The sequence below is a fragment of the Sminthopsis crassicaudata genome, chromosome 2 (assembly GCF_048593235.1).
Source record: "Sminthopsis crassicaudata isolate SCR6 chromosome 2, ASM4859323v1, whole genome shotgun sequence".
NCBI classification, from domain to species: domain Eukaryota; kingdom Metazoa; phylum Chordata; class Mammalia; order Dasyuromorphia; family Dasyuridae; genus Sminthopsis; species Sminthopsis crassicaudata.
This window is the reverse complement of record NC_133618.1, coordinates 227082802-227101573: the sequence shown is the minus strand read 5'-3', so window position 1 is coordinate 227101573 and position 18772 is coordinate 227082802. Positions and strand designations below refer to the sequence as shown.

General features: G+C 37.3%; 1 protein-coding gene across 3 annotated transcripts in view; it reads right to left on the bottom strand.

The window, feature by feature from the left end:
• LOC141555470 (bifunctional epoxide hydrolase 2-like) overlaps window positions 1-18772 on the bottom strand; it is a 52711-nt gene that overhangs the window by 16957 nt on the left and 16982 nt on the right. For all 3 annotated transcript variants that reach the window (XM_074288381.1, XM_074288382.1, XM_074288383.1), the window contains 5 exons: window positions 18374-18452; window positions 17263-17297; window positions 15041-15067; window positions 13209-13294; window positions 6375-6486 (listed from right to left, as the gene is read on the bottom strand). In XM_074288381.1, the coding sequence (XP_074144482.1) occupies window positions 6375-6486; window positions 13209-13294; window positions 15041-15067; window positions 17263-17297; window positions 18374-18452 (339 nt within the window). The remainder of the gene's footprint in view (window positions 1-6374; window positions 6487-13208; window positions 13295-15040; window positions 15068-17262; window positions 17298-18373; window positions 18453-18772) is intronic.

The window sequence follows — 18772 nt, the reverse complement described above, 5'->3', positions numbered from 1 at the left end:
TCCGACCTCTCTGATTGAGAGGCTGACCTCTCTCCTCCTTCCTCTGCCTCCAATTTATCTCATTCCTAGTCCACAACACCTGTGTCAGAAAAGGCTGCCCTACAACTCGTTCAGATGCTATGATTCACAGCTGTGGAGGCTCTCGGAGAATTGACCTGTCCCTTAACAAGTCTCCATGTTTGTGACTTTTGAAAGACCAGGAGAGTGAATCCAGGCTTCCTAGCATTAAAGTCTTGTAGCCAACTGGGTTTGTATCCCAAAGAGATCTTAAAGAAGGGAAAGGGACCTGTATGTGCAAAAATGTTTGTGGCAGCCCTCTTTGTAGTGGCTAGAAACTGGAAACTGAGTGGATGCCCATCAACTGGAGAATGGCTGAATAAATTGTGGTATATGAATGTTATGGAATATTATTGTTCTGTAAGAAATGACCAGCAGGAGGATTTCAGAAAGGCCTGGAGAGACTTACAGGAACTGATGCTGAGTGAAATGAGCAGGACCAGGAGATCATTATATACTTCAACAACAATACTATATGATGATCAATTCTGATGGATGTGGCCATTTTCAACAATGAGATGAACCAAATCAGTTCCAATAGAGTAGTAATGAACTGAACCAGCTACACCCAGCGAAAGAACTCTGGGAGATGACTATGGACCACTACATAGAATTCCCAATCCCTCTAATTTTGTCCGCCTGCATTTTGGATTTCCCTCACAGGTTAATTGTACACTATTTCAAAGTCCCATCCTTTTTGTACAGCAAAACAACTGTTTGGTTATATATATATATATATAGTATTTAATTTATACTTTAATATATTTAACATGTATTGGTCAACCTGCCATCTGGGGGGTGGGGAAAGAGGGGAAAAAATTAGAACAAAAGGTTTGGCAATTGTCAATGTTGTAAAATTACCCATGCATATATCTGGTAAATAAAAATCTGTTTAAAAAAATAAATAAAGTCTTGTAGCTAGCTCAGTATTCTGCTTAAAGGAGCAAAATATGACCTTGAGGACTCAGCCTGAAGTAGGCTGGTAGGAGAGATAGCTCATCCAGAGGTCATGCTGCATCTGGATGGGAGCAAGATTATGTTCAAACTGAGCTAAGATTCATCGTAGGATAGCAGAGAAAATGCTTTGAGATAGTAAGAAGAATTATTTGTACCTTTGTTATTGCTGTAGCTTCAAAATATAATTAAGTGAACTAAATGGAATATGGACTCTAGTCACTAGCTGCTAATAGAGAAGGAAAGAGCAAACAGAAAATAACTGGAAAGAGAAAAAGAGAACCCCAACTCCTCAGGGGACCCCAGAATACAGAATGAAAGAGGTAATCTGCGTGTTTCCAGGAAAGCATCCTACATGTACTTAATTTTCTACCAGTCAATCCACAAACACTTCTAAAGGTTTTATAGTTGGGCTAAGTGACAAATGTAATTTCCTTAAAGGCAAGGATTTCTTCAGCCTTTGTCTTTCACCAAACCAACATAACAACTGGAACAAAATACCAGCTGTACTGCTAGATGTCACAATAAATGGAGTACAGGAAGACCTGAGGTCAGATCTGATTTCAGATACTTACTATCTAAGTGATTCTATCCAGGTTACTTAATTTTGTTTGCTTCATTTCCCTCATCTGTTAAATAATTTGGAGAAAGAAGTGGCAAACCACCCTTGGTAGTTTTGCCCAAAAAAACCCTCCAAATAGGATCCTAAAGATTAGGAGACTTGAATAAGAAGAAATATTAAGGTTCCCAAGTGGCCGTTATTAGTCATTATTAATCAGGTTGGCAGAATCCCAGAAACTAAACCAATATTTATAAGTACTGAAGAAACTTAAAAAAACACATGCAAAAATAAGTCTTCATGGCACTATTGTGGAGCTAACAATCTAATGACTCTATCAGGGTATGTGCAGCTACCAGAAAGTACTAGGCCAGAGTCCTAACAATTATATCCTGAGGCCCTTGGAAATGCCATAGGGTTCTTTAGATTTAAGGGACTAAAGTTTTCTAATTACTGGGAAAGATTGCTCTGTTGACAAGACATCTCCTAATCTAGGAGGAGGCAAACTAATCTCCTTGTGATGTGATGCCTCTTTCCAAATGCCTCCCTAAATATTTCTTAGTTTTGCAAGACTTCCTCCTCAGGGCTTTTTTCTCTATCAACTCCTCCTAATACTTTTTGATGGGTACAAGATGAACTTATATAGCTTATAGATCTTTTTCTTAAGAACAAAATTATCCCAAGGCTTATTTTTTTAAATGACTTTTCATCCTAGAAAATCATCCAAGAACCTATTGGAAACAATTCATAACTTTAGCAAAGTTGCAGCATATAAAATAAACGCCCACAAATCATCAGCATTTCTATATATTACTGACAAATGAGAGAGATAGAAAAATAAAATACATTTAAAATTACTGTAGACAAAGTAAAATACTTGGGGATCTACCTGCCAAGACAAACTCAAGAACTATATGAACACAATTACAAAGCACTTCTCAAAAAAAGTCAGACCTAAACAATTTTTAAAATATCAATTGTTCATAGCCAGGCCAAGCTAATATAATAAAAATGACAATTCTGCCTAAATTGGCCTACTTGTTCAGTTCCATACCAAGCTGCCAAAAAAATTATTTTATACAACTAGAAAAAATAAAAGTAAAATTCATCTACAAAAACAAAAGGTAGAGAATATCAAGGGAATTAATGAAAAAATACAAAGAATGGTGGCTTAGCAAACCTAAACAATATTATAAAGCAACAGTCATCAAAACTATTTAGTACTGACTAAGATTAGATACACACGACACAAGGCCTATAGCAATTTAATATTTAATAAACCCCCAAACTCCAGCTTCTAATATTTGACAAAAATTTCTGAGGAAATTGGAAAATAATGTCAGAAACCCAGCATAGATCTATATAGGTCAAAATGGATACATGATTTTGTCATAAAGGATGATAATATAGACAAATTAGGAGAACAAGGTATAATTTACCTATTAGATCTTTGGAGAAGGAAGGAATTTATGACCAAAGAACTAGAGAACATTATAAAAGGAAAAATGGACAACTTGGATCATATTAAATTAAAAAGATTTTTGCACAAACAAAACCAACAGGAATAAGATTAAAAGGGAAGCACAAAGCTGGGAAAAATCTTTATAATCAGTGTTTCTGATAAAGATCTCATTTCTAAAAATATATAAAGAACTGTGTCAAATTTATAAGAATACAAGTCATTCTCCAATTGATAAATGATCAAAGGATATGAACAATTTTCAGATGATGAAATTAAAGCCAGCTATAGTTATATAACAATGCTCTAAATACCTACTGATCAGAGAAATACAAATTAAAACAACTCTGAAATACCACCTCACATTTCTCAGATTGGCTAAAATGACAAGAAAAGGTCATGATAAATGTTGGGGAGGATGTGGGAAAACTGGCTTTGTTGATGTAGTTGTGAATGGATCCAACCATTCTAGAGAGCAATCTGGAACTATGCACAAAAGGCTATCAAACTGTGCATACCTTTTGACCCAGCAGTGCCATTACTGATTCTGTATTCCAAGGACTCACATGTGCAAAAATGTTTGTGGCAGCTCTTTTGTGGTAGCAAAGAATTGGAAAATGAGTAGATGCCTATATTGGGGAATGGCTGAATAAAATGTGGTTCATGAAAGCAATGGAATGCTATTGCTCTATAAAAATGATGAACAAGCTGATTTTAGAAAGACCTGGAAAGATTTACATGAAATGATGCTCAGTGAAACAAACAGAACCAGAAATACTTTGTACACAATAACAGAAAGAATGTGCTATGATCAACTATGAAAGACTTGATTCTTCTCAGTGGTTCAGTGAGTTAAGGCACTCTCAATAGGCTTTGGACAAAAAATGCCATCTGCATCCAGAAAAAAAGACTAAGGAGACTAAATGTAAACCATTACGTGCTAGGTTCACTTTTTTTTTTGTTTTTGGTTTTTTTATCTTTCTTATATTTCCCCCTTTTGCTCTAATTTTTATCTCCCAACATAATTCATAAAGCAGTGTGTGATAAAAATAAATTTTAAAAGTGAGATGCCTCAACTAGTATCATTTGTATTTTTTAAAATGATGTTTCATTAACAACCTTTAAAAATCAGAAATTTTCCCCAGCCTGAGACTCTTCAATTAAAGAAAATTTCTCTGGGAATAAGGATTACTTGCTGTTCAGTTGTGTCTAACCGTTCGTGACCCCATTTGCAATTTTTCTTGGCAAAGATAATGGAGTGGTTTGCCATTTCCTTCTCCATTTCATTTTACAGAGGACGAAACTGAGCAAACAGGACAAAGTGACTTGCCAAGAGTTATATAGCCACTAAATGTCAAATGTTGGACTTGAAGTCTGGAGTCTTCTTAACACCAGGCTCAGCGCTCTGTACACTATAGCGCCACCTAGCAGCCCCCAAGAGTTTTATAAAAATATATATATATATATATATATATATATATATGTGTGTGTGTGTGTGTGTGTGTGTGTGTGTGTGTGTGTGTATCTATCTATCTATATGTAGATACACACACACACACACACACACACATCCCCTGGAAAGGGCTGATGCAAGTAAAGTGAGCAGAAGCAGGGAGATGTGAAGTGAGCAGAAGCAGGAAGATGTGATAACATAGTAACAGCAATATTTTACTACTAAGAATTGTGAATGACTTAGTCTTCTCAGCAGTACAATGACAATACAATGATCCAAGACAATCCCAAAAGCCTAGTGAGGAAGTAAACTATCAGCTTCCCAGAGAGAAATGACTTTGTTTGAATATAGACTGAAACATACTATTTTTCACCTTCTTTCATTCTTTTTCTTTTATTTGAGTCTTTTTGTACAAAATCACTAATATGGAAATAATTGCACATATATAACTTATATCTGAGTACCTTCTCAGAGAGGAGAAGGAAGGGAAAGTAAAAGATAGAATATGAAACTCAAAACTATTAAAAGATGTTTAAAAATCGTGTTAGTATGTTATTGTAGAAAAATAAAATACATAATTTAAAAAATAAAAACATTTTGTTCAGCCCCATAAAAATAATGAGGAGCAGCTAGATAATACAGTGGACAGAGCACCAGACCCAGGGCTGATTCAGGAGGACCTGAGTTCAAATCAGACCTCAGATACTTAATACTTACTAGCTGTGGAAAGTCACTTAACTCCAATTGCCTCACCAAAAAAACAAAAACAAACCCCACAAACAAATAAACAAAAAAAGTTATAAAAATAACAGTAATTAGGTTCATTTGTATTAAGATACCATTTGTATCCAAACTATCCTAATTGAACATATTAAAATGACAACAAATTAGTTTTGCTAGGACCAAATATAACTCCTAATGTTCGGCCCTACTTATCCTACATCTTAATGCCATTTGAGATTTGGGGCACAGGTCAAATCTGCTGGGTACTCGGTAGGATCAGGAGGCAAAAACTGGTAAAGCAGGATGAGTTTTAAAGGGTTTTTATCCAGTTGGAGCAGGAATTGGCATTGGGAGGAGGGAGCAGGGATCCAGGTCTGCGTGGGGATGGGAAGTGCAAATCCCTGATAATTAGCAGCAGGTGAATCAAATTCCCCATAGGTAGGAAAGAAGATTTTCCTACCCTTCACTGTAGGTCTAACCTGGAGAGGGATTTGAGGCTTCCCTGGGACTTTTTCAGGGTGACTCAGGGATTCTGAGCCTTTCCCAAGGCATGACCCTTGGTAGGCTATTAAAGCCTTTTACCCAGCTTCTGACTTTAAAAATATTAGAGAATATTGATCAATTGGAGCTTAAGCCCAGTTAATCATCACTTTAAGCCCAGATTTCTGAAACAATTTTTTGGCTTGGATCTGTGTTTCTAGGCTTTCCCATCTTCAGTCCACACCTTTAATAATCCTGGAACATCACTTTCATCTTATGAATTCTCTACCTAGGACAGTCCCATTCAAAGCTCCCTTCAAGGGTCACCTTGGCTGCCACTTCCTACCCAAGGCCTTTTCTGATCCTCCAGTTATCAACGATCCTCACTCCCCCAAATATTTGCATTTTGTTTGTGTGTGTTGGCATTGTATGGCCTCAAAAGAAGGTAAGCTCTTTGAAGATAAAGCTATTTAATTCCCAGCATCCAGCAGAAAGCTTTAAGACACCAGCTAAGTTCTCGATCTCAATATATCTAGGAGAAATAGAATACTTTCCTTGACTCGTGAAGACAGAAAATACTAGCAAGTGGAGCTATGTGTAACACCTTGGCAGGGAATGAGATAAAAAAAGAGAGGAGGAAAGAGGAAAGAAATAAGTGAGTGTTATTGCTCTCAGGCCTTTCAACTTACTGGTTCTTGGAAGTAGAGCTGGTACTGAAAGCCTGGGTTTGATTTTATCTTCTGTATAAAAGGCACAGCTGGGTCTGCTGGACGGAAGGGTGTATTCAAACTAGCCACTGCCCTGGAAAACAAAAGGGAGGGTCTTGGTGAACCCTAAGGAGACAATATTAATGTGAAAGCTAATAATTCGAATATAAATGTTATTTGGATTTAATAAGTCTGAAATAAAGGGAAAGATTAGGCTAAAATCAAAGGCTTCAAACTTGAATCCAATAATCATATGTCAAATGATTGACAGCAATATCTAATAGTACCTTGGTCTTTTCCAAGCAAGACATATCAGGTATAAATGCCGATGAGAAGACTGTGATTAAATTGTAAGAGATTTTTTGACACCCTGAAATCAAAGAAGAATTGGAAGAAGATAGAGTGATAATATTGAGTTAGAAGGGACCTCAGAGGCAACTGAGACCAACCCTATCATTCTACAAATGAGGAAACTGAGGCACAAAGAGCTTGAGTGACTTGCCCAGGGTGATGCAACTATTAAGCACATTATGCCAGGAAATAGTGGTGATGGGGTCACAATGCTGTAAAACTTTAAAACGTCCTGAATATCTTGGGGCTGGAGGGTGCAGTGAGTACAGCACTGGACCTGGAGGCAGGAATATCTAAGAGATATGAGTTCATAGGCCTAGCTATGTGATCCTGGACAAGTCATTTAACCTCTCTCTGCCTCAGTTCTTTACCTGTCAAAAAGAGATGCACTGGAGCAGGAAATAGCAAACCAGTTCAATACCTTTGCCATGAATCATGAAGAAAAGGACACAACCAAACAATCAAGCAACTATGAAAAAGTATCTAGAATAACATTACCTGGTGTCTAGAGCTGTACATTAAAAGCACTCTCTCTTTCATGGACTGAGATTATACTACAAACATAAGCCTCAAAATACACTGGAGAACTCAGCCAATAAACCAGTACTAGAATCATAGGGTCATTACAGACTGTTGCCACCACAGTCTGGATAAAAAAAAAAATCAAGAAAAATATTCTTAATAGAAGGCATCATACCAGGCTACATGGAAAAAAAGATTTCAAAATATAGAGACCTAGAAATGGATATCAAAATCATGTGCAAGTGAGAATGAGATATATATTTCCCTTCTCATCCATTTCAACTTTGGAAACGCAGTTATTTTATTCACCTGTGAAAGAATCTATAGAAAAATGAATATAAAGGAACAATTATAAACTTTAACACCAGCACTGTTTCTATCAAAACTTGTAGAAAGAGAAGAAAACAAGGGATAATAATAACACAATGTTGTTTGTCCTTAGTTCTTGAAGAGGACCATGACATTTGGGTGGTGATGCCAGGTCATGGAAATAAACTGGATTTATGTGAGGGAGGGCTGGGCAAAGTCACCTGCTTCACTTTCCTTTCTAGAGCCATCTGGGTCCAGTGGCAAGATATAGATCAAGACAAATGGAGACAACCCTGGATAAAAGGAAAAGCCTTGGCCTTTTAAGCTAAGGACTTCAACAGGTCTCAGTTTGACTGAGGCCACACCCATCTGGGGATTAAAATTAGCTAGCAATTGAGGCAAAGAATCTCCTCTTTCACCCAGCCCCCCAAAATCTAAATGAATGAATCTAGGAGGATTTCTGGCCAAAGCAGAAATGATTACTATTTACATTCAATCTCAGTCAATCAGGACCCAAACAATGACCACATAGGGCATGACCTAGGACCTGTTGGTGGCCAATGAGAATCAGATTAGTTTTGCTTTAAGACACGGTCTTTAATAAAGAAATGTAGTCAACAAAACCCCAAGATATCTTTGGAGGGTTCAGAGGTACAAAATAGAAAAAAAATGTTTTTAAGAGCAACTGTAGATAATGGTATCATATCCTATGTAGACAGAAGGAGGAAAGGAAGGAAGGAGGGGAAGGAGGAAAAGGGGAAGAAGGAAGGAAGGAACAAAGGGAAGGAACCAAGGAAGGAAGGAATGATGGAAGGATAGAAGGAAGGAAGGAAGGATGGAAGGAAGGATGGAAGGAAGGAAGGATGGAAGGAAGGATGGAAGGAGGGAAGGAAGGAAGGAAGGAAGGAAGGAGGGAGGGAGGGAGGAAGGGAGGAAAGGAGGGAGGGAGGAAGGGAGGAAAGGAGGGAGGGAAGGAGGGAAGGAAGGAAGGAGGGGAAGGAGGGGAAGGAGGAAAAGGGGAAGAAGGAAGGAAGGAACAAAGGAAAGGAAGGAAGGAAGGAAGGAGGAAGATGGAAGGAAGGATGGAAGGAAGGAAGGAAGGAAGGAAGGAAGGAAGGAAGGAAGGAAGGAAGGAAGGAAGGAAGGAAGGAAGGAAGGAAGGAAGGAAGGAAGGAAGGAGGAAGGGAGGGAGGGAGAGAGGGAGGAAAAGAGGGAGGGAAGGAAGGAAGGAAGGAGGGAAGGAAGGAAGGAAGGAGGGAAGGAAGGAAGGAGGGAAGGAAGGAAGGAAGGAGGGAAGGAAGGAAGGAGGGAAGGAAGGAAGGAGGGAAGGAAGGAAGGAAGGAGGGAAGGAAGGAAGGAGGAAAGGAGGGAAGGAAGGAAGGAGGGAGGGAGGAAGGGAGGAAAGGAGGGAGGGAGGAAGGGAGGAAAGGAGGGAGGGAAGGAGGGAAGGAAGGAAGGAGGGGAAGGAGGGGAAGGAGGAAAAGGGGAAGAAGGAAGGAAGGAACAAAGGAAAGGAACCAAGGAAGGAAGGAACCAAGGAAGGAAGGAAGGAAGGAAGGATGGAAGGAAGGAAGGAAGGAAGGAAGGAAGGAAGGAAGGAAGGAAGGAAGGAAGGAAGGAAGGAGGAAGGGAGGGAGGGAGAGAGGGAGGAAAAGAGGGAGGGAAGGAAGGAAGGAAGGAGGGAAGGAAGGAAGGAAGGAGGGAAGGAAGGAAGGAGGGAAGGAAGGAAGGAAGGAGGGAAGGAAGGAAGGAAGGAGGGAAGGAAGGAAGGAGGAAAGGAGGGAAGGAAGGAGGAAAGGAGGGAAGGAAGGAAGGAAGGAAGGAGGGAAGGAAGGAAGGAAGGAGGGAGGGAAGGAAGGAAGGAAGGAGGGAAGGAAGGAAGGGAGGGAGGGAAGGAAGGAAGGGAGGGAGGAGAGAAGGAAGGAAGGAAGGAGGGAAGGAAGGAAAGGAGGAAGGAAGGAAGGAGGGAAGGAAGGAAGGAAGGAAGGAGTTTTCCAATGAGCAAAGTCTACATGAAATTAGTGAAGTATTATTGATCAATCAAACAAATAGTCGAATCAAGTGGATTTTGTTGTTGTTGTTTTGAAAATAGAATAGCTTATGATGCCAGTTTAAGACCAGTTCATCATTACTACTGAATTTTATTATTCAATCATTTTTCAGTTCTCTGACTCTTCATGACCTCATTTAAAAGTTATAATATAAATGACTCATACCTGTGATGTTTAAGTAGACCCCTTTTAACTGCCCTAATAATGATAAAATTCTTAGGAGTTACATATAGGCACATACCATTTCAATTGTGTCAAATCTCTTATGATTACTCTTTCATATTTACTTTTTTATGCTTCTCTTAAGTCTTATGTTTGAATATAAAAATTTCAATTGAGTTCTGGTCTTTACATCAGAAATGTTTCAAAGTTCTCTATTTTATTAATGCCTTAATCATTTTCCCCTTAAGGATTAAACTCAGTTTTGCTGGTAATTTACTTTTTATTATAATCCTAGCCCCTTTGCTTTTCAGAACATCATATTGTAAACTCTTTGCTTCTTTAATGTGCAAGCTACCAAATCTGATCCTGAGTGTGGTTCTACAATATTCAAATTAGTTCTTTCTATCTGCTTGAGATATTTTTTCCTTGAACTAGAAGTACTGGAATTTTTGCTCTCATATTCCTGGAAGTTTTAATTTGTGAATCTTTTTCAGGAAGTAATCAGTGAATTTTTTCCATTTCTAAGTTGCTCTCTAAATTGAAGATATTACAGCAGTTTTCCTTGATAACTTCTTGAAATATGATGCATAGGCTCTTTTTTTTATTATGGTTTACAAGTAATCCAATAATTCTAAAATTATTTGGCCTTGATTTATCTTTTCAGGTCAGTTGTTTTTTTAATGAAATATTTCACATGTTCTATTTTTTCATTTTTTGACGCTGTTTTATTGTTTCTTGATGTCTCATGGAGTGATTAGCTTATAATATCTCATTTCTTATCTTTAAGAAGGTATTTTCTTCAATGAGCTTTAGCTCTTTTCTTACCTGTGCCTCTTTCACCATTAGGTATTTTTTTAAAGGTATTTTTTCCACTATTTTTTGTGTGGCTTAGTTATTGTTTTGTTCAATGATTTTTCAGTCTCATCTGACTTTTCATGACCCATTTGCAGTTTTCTTGACAAAGACTGATGTAGTTTGCCATATCGTCTTCCCGTTTACTCTATTTTTGTGAGGTAATCAGGATTAAATGGCTTGCCCAGAATCACACAAATAGTAAATGTTTGAGGCCACATTTGAACTCTGGAAGATGAGTCTTTAACTCCAGGATCAAAGTCCATGTCATCACTTAACTGCCTTTTTGTGCTACCTTTACCAAGCTATTAAGTCTCTTTTCATAATTTTCTTGTATCACTCTAATTTCTTCCTCCAACTTTTCATCTGCCACTCATCTCTTTCTTTAACTCTTTCTTTAAATCTTTGCTTATAGCTCTTTTCACATTGTTTTCTTCTTCTGAGTTTGTGTCTTGGTCTTCCTTACCTGCTCATTTTTCCAGTCAATTTTTTTCTTGGAACTTGGCGTTGAGGTTGGATTTTGCTCATCTGTGAGTTGGGAGGCATCCTGCAAATCTTCAGCCTTTTTTGTGCTGCTGTTTTCAGAACTAATTCTGGGGATCTGCAAGTTTTTGGTACTTCCAAGGTGGTGTGATTTGGGGAGAGGTATGGTCATGATTCTCCTCGCTTGTGCTCTGGTCTTACCCAGGAAGAACCCCTCTTCCATGGCAGCTGTAGGTGCTAATGTTCCTCTGCCATAGAAGAGTGACCAGGACTCCTGCTTCCTTGTGACTGACCAGAAGCACTCCTCTCCATCCTGGAACTTTCACTAAGCCCCAGGTATGAGTAATAAAGTTGTCAATAGTGCCAGGGGCACATAATATCAGCAAAAAGATCTCTGTCATTCTTTTTGATCAGTTGTCCAGCTCCTTTACTGTCTCTGGACTGAGAGCTTTGGAAGGTGCTGGTGCTGCTGTCATGGCCATCTCCAAGGCCCTCTGTAATTGCTGCTGCCATGCCCCAGGCAGCCTCCCACCCCTGTGTCATAGACCTCTTCTGCCAATTTCCTGAATCATGTAAATTGGAAAATTGTCTTATCTGCCGCTCCAGAATTCTAATTGAGGAGTTATTTTTAAATTGTTTGGAAGGGAATGTGGGGAAAATTCTGCTGGATTGCTACCTATGATACACCATCTTGGCTGCTTCTTTTTTTAGGTCTGTTCCATATTTAAAATGCTATGGCTGGACATTTCTGAACTGAGAGTTTCAAATTTTTAGCATATTCTGCTCCTGGATTCTATGGCCAAAAAATCCCAAATAAATCAATATCCCAGAATTTCAAAGACATTCTAAGATAATGGCTTCCTAAATTGCAATAGAGAATACCAAATATAGAATACCCTGCACATAGTTTTTGGAGCATGAGGTAGGGGTCGGGGTTAGAAGGTAAGGCAGAGGAAAGATACTCAGTAATATAATTTCAATGTATATTTCTCACCAAATTATACAAGCTAGAGGCATCGAACATGTGATTCATGCTACAACACTCCTGCATGTTGCCCAAACCACCAAATTAATATGTAATTGGAAAATATTTTTAAACTAAATGAAAATAAAATTGGATATAGATAATTTTAATATATGAATTTCTACATCAATCTATAAATGCAGGGGTCTTTAGGTTTGGTTTGTGGTCTCTGTTTCTATTAGAGTTTGACTCCTCTGATAATAAGCAACTGTTATGGGGCTTAGAAGTTAAGAATTTTATAGTTCCAACATAGTTGTCAGAACTGAGTGATTTCGTGAGTTTTCTGGATCACACTACCCCTGAATACAAGTTACACATTGAAAATGGGATCTGTTTCTATATAGACTTCTCCATGTACATACACATCCTTTCTTTTCTGTAAAAATATAAGTTTCTCAAAGGCAAGGATATTTTTGTGTGTCTCTAATTCCCAGAACTAACCAAAGTGCCTAGCACATAGTAGATGTTCTATAAATGCTTGATATATTAAAAAGAAAATGTGTGCATATTCACACTCACATATACGTAAAATTCTATCCCCTATTCATTTTATTTCACCAACACCCATTATAGCATCTTCTCTCTTTCCCTTATAATCCTAGAAATTCAAGCCCCAGCTCAAACCAAATTCCTTCCATGAGTGCATCACTGATTAAATTCTCCCATCATGTATGTATGTATAGATGTATGCATATACATTTGTGTGTGTAGCTCTGTGTGTAAAATGAACACTAATTATAGGCTAGTTTCAGATTTTTGATTTTATATAAACTATATTTGGGAAAAGGAGGAGAGGAGAGATATTACCCATATTTTGAAATTCAGATCTATTAGGTAATTCTTGCTAGTGTGTTAATAAGTTCATCATAGTTCCAACATGGGGAATTCCCAGAATTGGTCATATGTGAAACTATATCACAAATAAAAATTTTAAAGTCATAAAACTCCTTAGAAATCATACAGTTTAATCTTTTCTTGTCATTTAGAACATTCAGGCCCAGAAACAGGTGCTCTTTCTGCCACCTGCTGGCTCCATTTCACCACACTGTGTTCTGTAGTTACCTTATTCTCTCTGGATAAAAGAGAGCCATGTTCCACACCACAGTACCACCCCAGTAATGGCCAATAAACACTGCTTGAGAAATGCCCTGAAGAATAGAAACATATATGAGATGAGGTATGAAAAGGAGAATGGGTCAGCAAATGTGCAGCTCCCAGATCCTAAAGAACAAGAATTCTTGCTAAAACAGGTTCCAAAATAGTTTTAACTCACTCTGCTGCTCAGTGGTCTTTTTATTTATCTCTCATAGATTTCCTAAAACAATCCTCACAACAAATACCCCACACATTCATTCTCTTGTAACCCCAACTTGGATGAGATCCTTCATCTTCTCTCTTCTCCACTTCAAAACTTATCTATTTCCACCCATTTTCCTGTTTTGAAGAGAGTTGTCCCAGCCCTTCTCTAAAATGAACACACTTTTGATCTCTTGTTTTTGTTTGTTTGCATTTCTTCCAGAACTCTGTTCTCTCAATTATCTACCCCCTGGCATCTTTCATTTATCTGTCTCCACAAGCTTCTTCTGTCTTTCTTTAACATTTGAAGATTCTCCCAAATCTCAAGTTTCCAAATGAAAATTCTAAACTATTGAGGCTCTCATGACATTTCCTACCTTTCTAACATTTTGAACAAGTGCTTTGTGTGTGACACATTAACATTCTTGGCTTAATCCAACAGAATATTAACTCATCAAGAGTAGGGATTATTTTTCTTTTAGTATGTCCAACATAGTACCTGGCACATTGTATTCATCCCAGTTATCTTTCTGGAAACTTCAGAAGGTTACCAATAATCACCTACTAATCACCAAATCCAGCAGCTTTTTTTTCAGTGCTTACTCTTATTGACTTCTGATATCATTTAATACATTCCATACCTATTGTACCCTTTGTGAAATCCTTCTGGTTTCAGGGAATCCTGGGAAAACTTATATGAACCAAAACAGTGCAAAGTGAGAACCAAGAAAACAATTTCACTAATAACAATGTTGTAAAGGCAATCTATTTTGAAAGACTTAAGAATTCTGATCAATACAATTACTAACCATGATTCCAAAGAACCAATTAATGACACAGTATGCTACCCATCTCCTGATGGAGGGACAATGGACTCAAGATGTAGAAGGATAAAAACATTTTAGGAATGCCTATGGAGATTTGTTTCCCCAGATTCTGCATATAGGTTACAAGGTTTTTTTCCCCTTTTTTCTTTTTTCCCCACTGGAATAAGAAATAATGAGTGCTTGCTAGTTGAAAGAAAAAAAATGTAAAAGGAAGCTTTTTCTTTAATCTTTATACAGTATTGTTCTGATTTTCCTATCACTAGGATCATTGACCTTTCTACTTTTGTACTACTTTTGCTCAAAATACACCCTAAAAGGCTCCTCATATTTTTTTCACCTTTTTTTAAACAATCTTTTCCTTGGAGATTCCAACTGGTCTGATAACTTCAACTACAACATGTAGTTAACTCTAGGTTTTTCAGCCCTAAGCTGGAAATGGTATGGGAATTAGAATCAGGAGATCCTGGTTATAGAATCCATTCTGCTGTTTATTGCCTGTATGATCTTGGGTAAGTTATTCAACCTCAGGTCTCAGTTTCCTTATCTGTAAAGTGAGATACTTAGACTCATTGATCTCCAAAATACCTCCCAGCTCTAAATCTGTCATTCCTTCATATATTTCTTTCCCATCATCTAAAGCATACCTTTTTCCTTCCTCTGTCTGTCTCTTAGAAAACTGACTACCTTTCAAGGTCTACCTCAAATCACATATTCCTCCATGAATGTTTCATTGATTATTTCAATTCTACAGTGACTGGCCCAATTTCTTACCAACTTATCCAGGAATGTAATCATCTCCTAAAGAAGAAAAAAATAAGAAGAGTTAGAAATTTCCTCTCAATATCTCAACGTGCTGATTCATCTTCACTCAGATATTTAGTCTTAGAATCCAGATCTTGGAATCACTCTAGCCCTTCCCTTCTCTTCCAATAATAAAAATACTTTTATTCAACTTTAAAAAGCAGTTCTTTCATCCACCTTATGAGTCTATAGAAGTTTTACTATAAAGGGATAATAGCAACAAGGACAATTTCTATCTAAAAACTGAAATGGATGAGAATAATGAACCAATGATAAAGAGTTTCAAAGGGAAAATGATAAGTAGTACATTTAGGTCTGCAAAGTAATTTATAGATATTTTCTGTTCCACTGCCATTTCCTTTCTGTTTTTAAAGTTTATTTATTAGATTTCAACATTTAATTTTATAAGATATTGATTTCCATTTTTTCTTTCCTTCTCTCCTCACACACTTCCCCCCAAGATGGCAAACAATACAGGTTATGCATGTACCATCATATTAAACATATTTCTGTATTTATCATGTTGTGAAAAAAGAATCAGAACAAAAAGGAAAAACCATGAGAAAGAAAAACAACAACAAAACTGAAGATGGTATGCTTCAATTTGTATGATACTCCATAGTTCGTTCTCTGGATGTGAATACCATTTTCCATCCTAAGTTTTTAGGAATTATCTTAGATCATTGTGTTGCTGAATAGAGCAAAGTCTACCAAAGTTGAACATCACTCAAACTTGCTGTTAACTATATACAATACTCTACTGGTCCTGATCACTTCACTCACCACCAGTTCATGGATTTTCTGAAACCAGCATGCTCATAATTTCTTATAGAACAATAGTATTCCATCTCCATCTTTTCCACAATATAGTAAGAGATATTTTATTGAATATCTTGCCAAACTCCCTAATCTGTTTAGTAAACCAGACAAAAATAGAAGTAGTTCTTAGCAGGTAGACTCCCAAATATTTTATATTGCCTATAGTTATTTTAAAGGGACTTTCTCTTTCTATCTCTTGCTACTTGGCATTATTAGTAATATATAGAAATAAACAAAGGGAAGAACAAAAAGGGAGGTCTCAGATAAAAGGAAAGGGTAATTGCAAACCTAGATTAGTTCCTGCCCTTAAGCATCTTACATTCTAATAGAAAAACTAATTCTGAATCAAAATAGCCATAATAGTGATATTCTATCTCCATCTTTTCCACAAAATAGTAAGAGATATTTTATTGAATACCTTGCCAAACTCCCCTAATCTGTTTAGTAAACCAGATAAAAATGGAAATAAGGTTAGATTGGTATTACCTATTCCCATAGGAGCCTTACTGGCCTTCCTTTTCAAGATACCAACCATCACCTTGTTAATAAATTCTAGAATTTTGCAGAAATCAAAATCAAGATCACAGACTACTATGAGTACTTTCTTCTTTTAGGAGAAGCTGCCATTCTCCAATTCTTTTCTTCCTCTCCCATTTTACATCACCTTTCATTTGTCACTTATAGTGGTTTAACAGCCAATTCTCTTCTTCCCTAATGAACATACAGTAGGTCTTCTATGTCAGAGGATTTATGGTCATCAAGAGGCACTACATAGCTCTCTCATCATCTCCTTATATATTAAGGATATCAATTCCCCATAATCTCTTCCCAATTAGGAAGAATAAATGAAGTTTCTTATTAATTTTGAATCTTGGGGTAGCTAGGTGACACAGTAAATCTACAGCACTGGCCCTGGGGTCAGGAGGATTTAAGTTCAAATCTGGCCTCAGACACATGAGACTTTTTATCTGCATGATCCTGAACAAGTCACTTAATTCTGATTGCCTTGAAAAAAAAAGATTCACTTTGAATCTTGGAGTCTCCACTGGATCTTTCTGCATTTTTGCCATTCAAATAACCATCTAGATTAGAATGTCAGAGATTCAACAGAGATTGCTAATTAGTTGACCAGCTGGCCTGCTGAAGAAAAAGGCCAAAAGGACAGATTCTTCATGTTTTTGGGGGGTTGGTATGGAGACACATTTTAACATTATACTGAAAAGGAAGTTTAGGTAATTAGACAGAAAACTAAGAGGATAGAGACTTAGAAAAGCAAATGGCTCATTCTGGCTTTCTAGGACAGAACTCAATTAGTTTCTAGAGAGCAGTCTGCATTAGTGAAATAGGATTGAAAAAAATCTTGCCAGTCTTACCTTACATATGACTTCCTGTGAATATTCTTCGATTTCTGAAATAAAGAAAAAAATTAATTTATATTGTGTAATTTATTAAAAACCTATTCTGAACTTCCCAGATGTTCTCTCTTGACCTATTTCATAGGCAATGATAGGGAGCAGCCAAATGCTAGCAATAACAAAAACATCATCATCAAGAAATAGGATTTATATAGCACTGTAAAGATTTGCAAAGTGCTTCATATGTAATATCTCATTTGATGATGACAATAACCCTGCAAGGCAGGTGCTGCTATTATTTCTATCTTACATATGAAGTAGCTAAGTAAAAAATTATCTTATCCATAGCCAAGTGGCTTCAAACCAAAGGCCACAAGTTCCATACAAGCATGCCCTTGAAAAAGGAGGGGACTGATGATAAGTAGGTTCTATCTAGCTAAACTATACACAAAGGGGTCTTTGGATCACAGGTAATTAAGTTAATTCAAAGTTACACTGATAACAAGCATCAGAAGCAAAACTTGAATGCAGATCTTCTGACTCAAAGGCCAGCGTGGTTTCCATAGCAACAAGTTGCTTGCTCAGTAATTAGGGTTTGAAAGGACTGATGAGACCAGTTATTGTTGATGTTTCTGAGTTGTTTTATTTCTGTCTAACACTTTTTTACTTCATTTACAGTTTGTCATTTCCTTCTCCAGCTCCTTTTACAGATGAGGAAATTAAGGGAGACAGGGATAATTGACTTGTTCAGGGTCACTGGGCTGAGGCACAATGTCTGAGATAAAATTTGAACTCTTGAAGATGAATCTTCCTGATTCTAGGCCCTGTGTTGTATCCTTTGAGCCCTGGAGGTCCACTGGTCTAACTCTTACACTTGAAAAGTGAGGATGATGAGGATCAGAGAAGATGAAATAATTTGCTTTTAGGTCATACTCCTAGTAAGCAGTGGAACCAGTCTTAAATATAATCCCCTAATGTCTAGTAATGTGTAGGGCTGAGTAAAAGAATAATTTACTGAGAAGGGAGAAAGGAAGAGAATAAATTTTTATTAAGTGACCTATGCCAAGTACTATGCTTTGTACTTTACAAGTATGATCTCATTTGATAAACTCTATAAAAATGAGCTCACCATGGGGGGCAGAAGAATCGCCATAGCCTTTCATATCTGGAACAATAACCTGGTAGCCGGCTTCTGCTAGAGCTGGGATCTAAAGAATGAGATGAAGCGTTTGGTATTAATGACCCTGCCTTGGTCTACTCTGGTCTTTCTCTATTGGCCTGAAGTAATTAAAAGAAATCCAGAGCATTTGCCTGGCCCTACATCCCAGCTAGTTGATTCTCTTTGTTTGTCTGTTAGTTTTTTGAGTTTTTGGCTGGTGGAGGGTGAAGAAGTAAGCAGTGTTCGGAGTCATGATTTCAATAGTAAAGGCAACTCTCACTATGCAAACTCTTTCCACTCATGCAGGTCTCTTTCACTTGTTTTCTTAGAGATAGTCAGTTACTAAGTATGTCTTAAGAGCTTAGTATG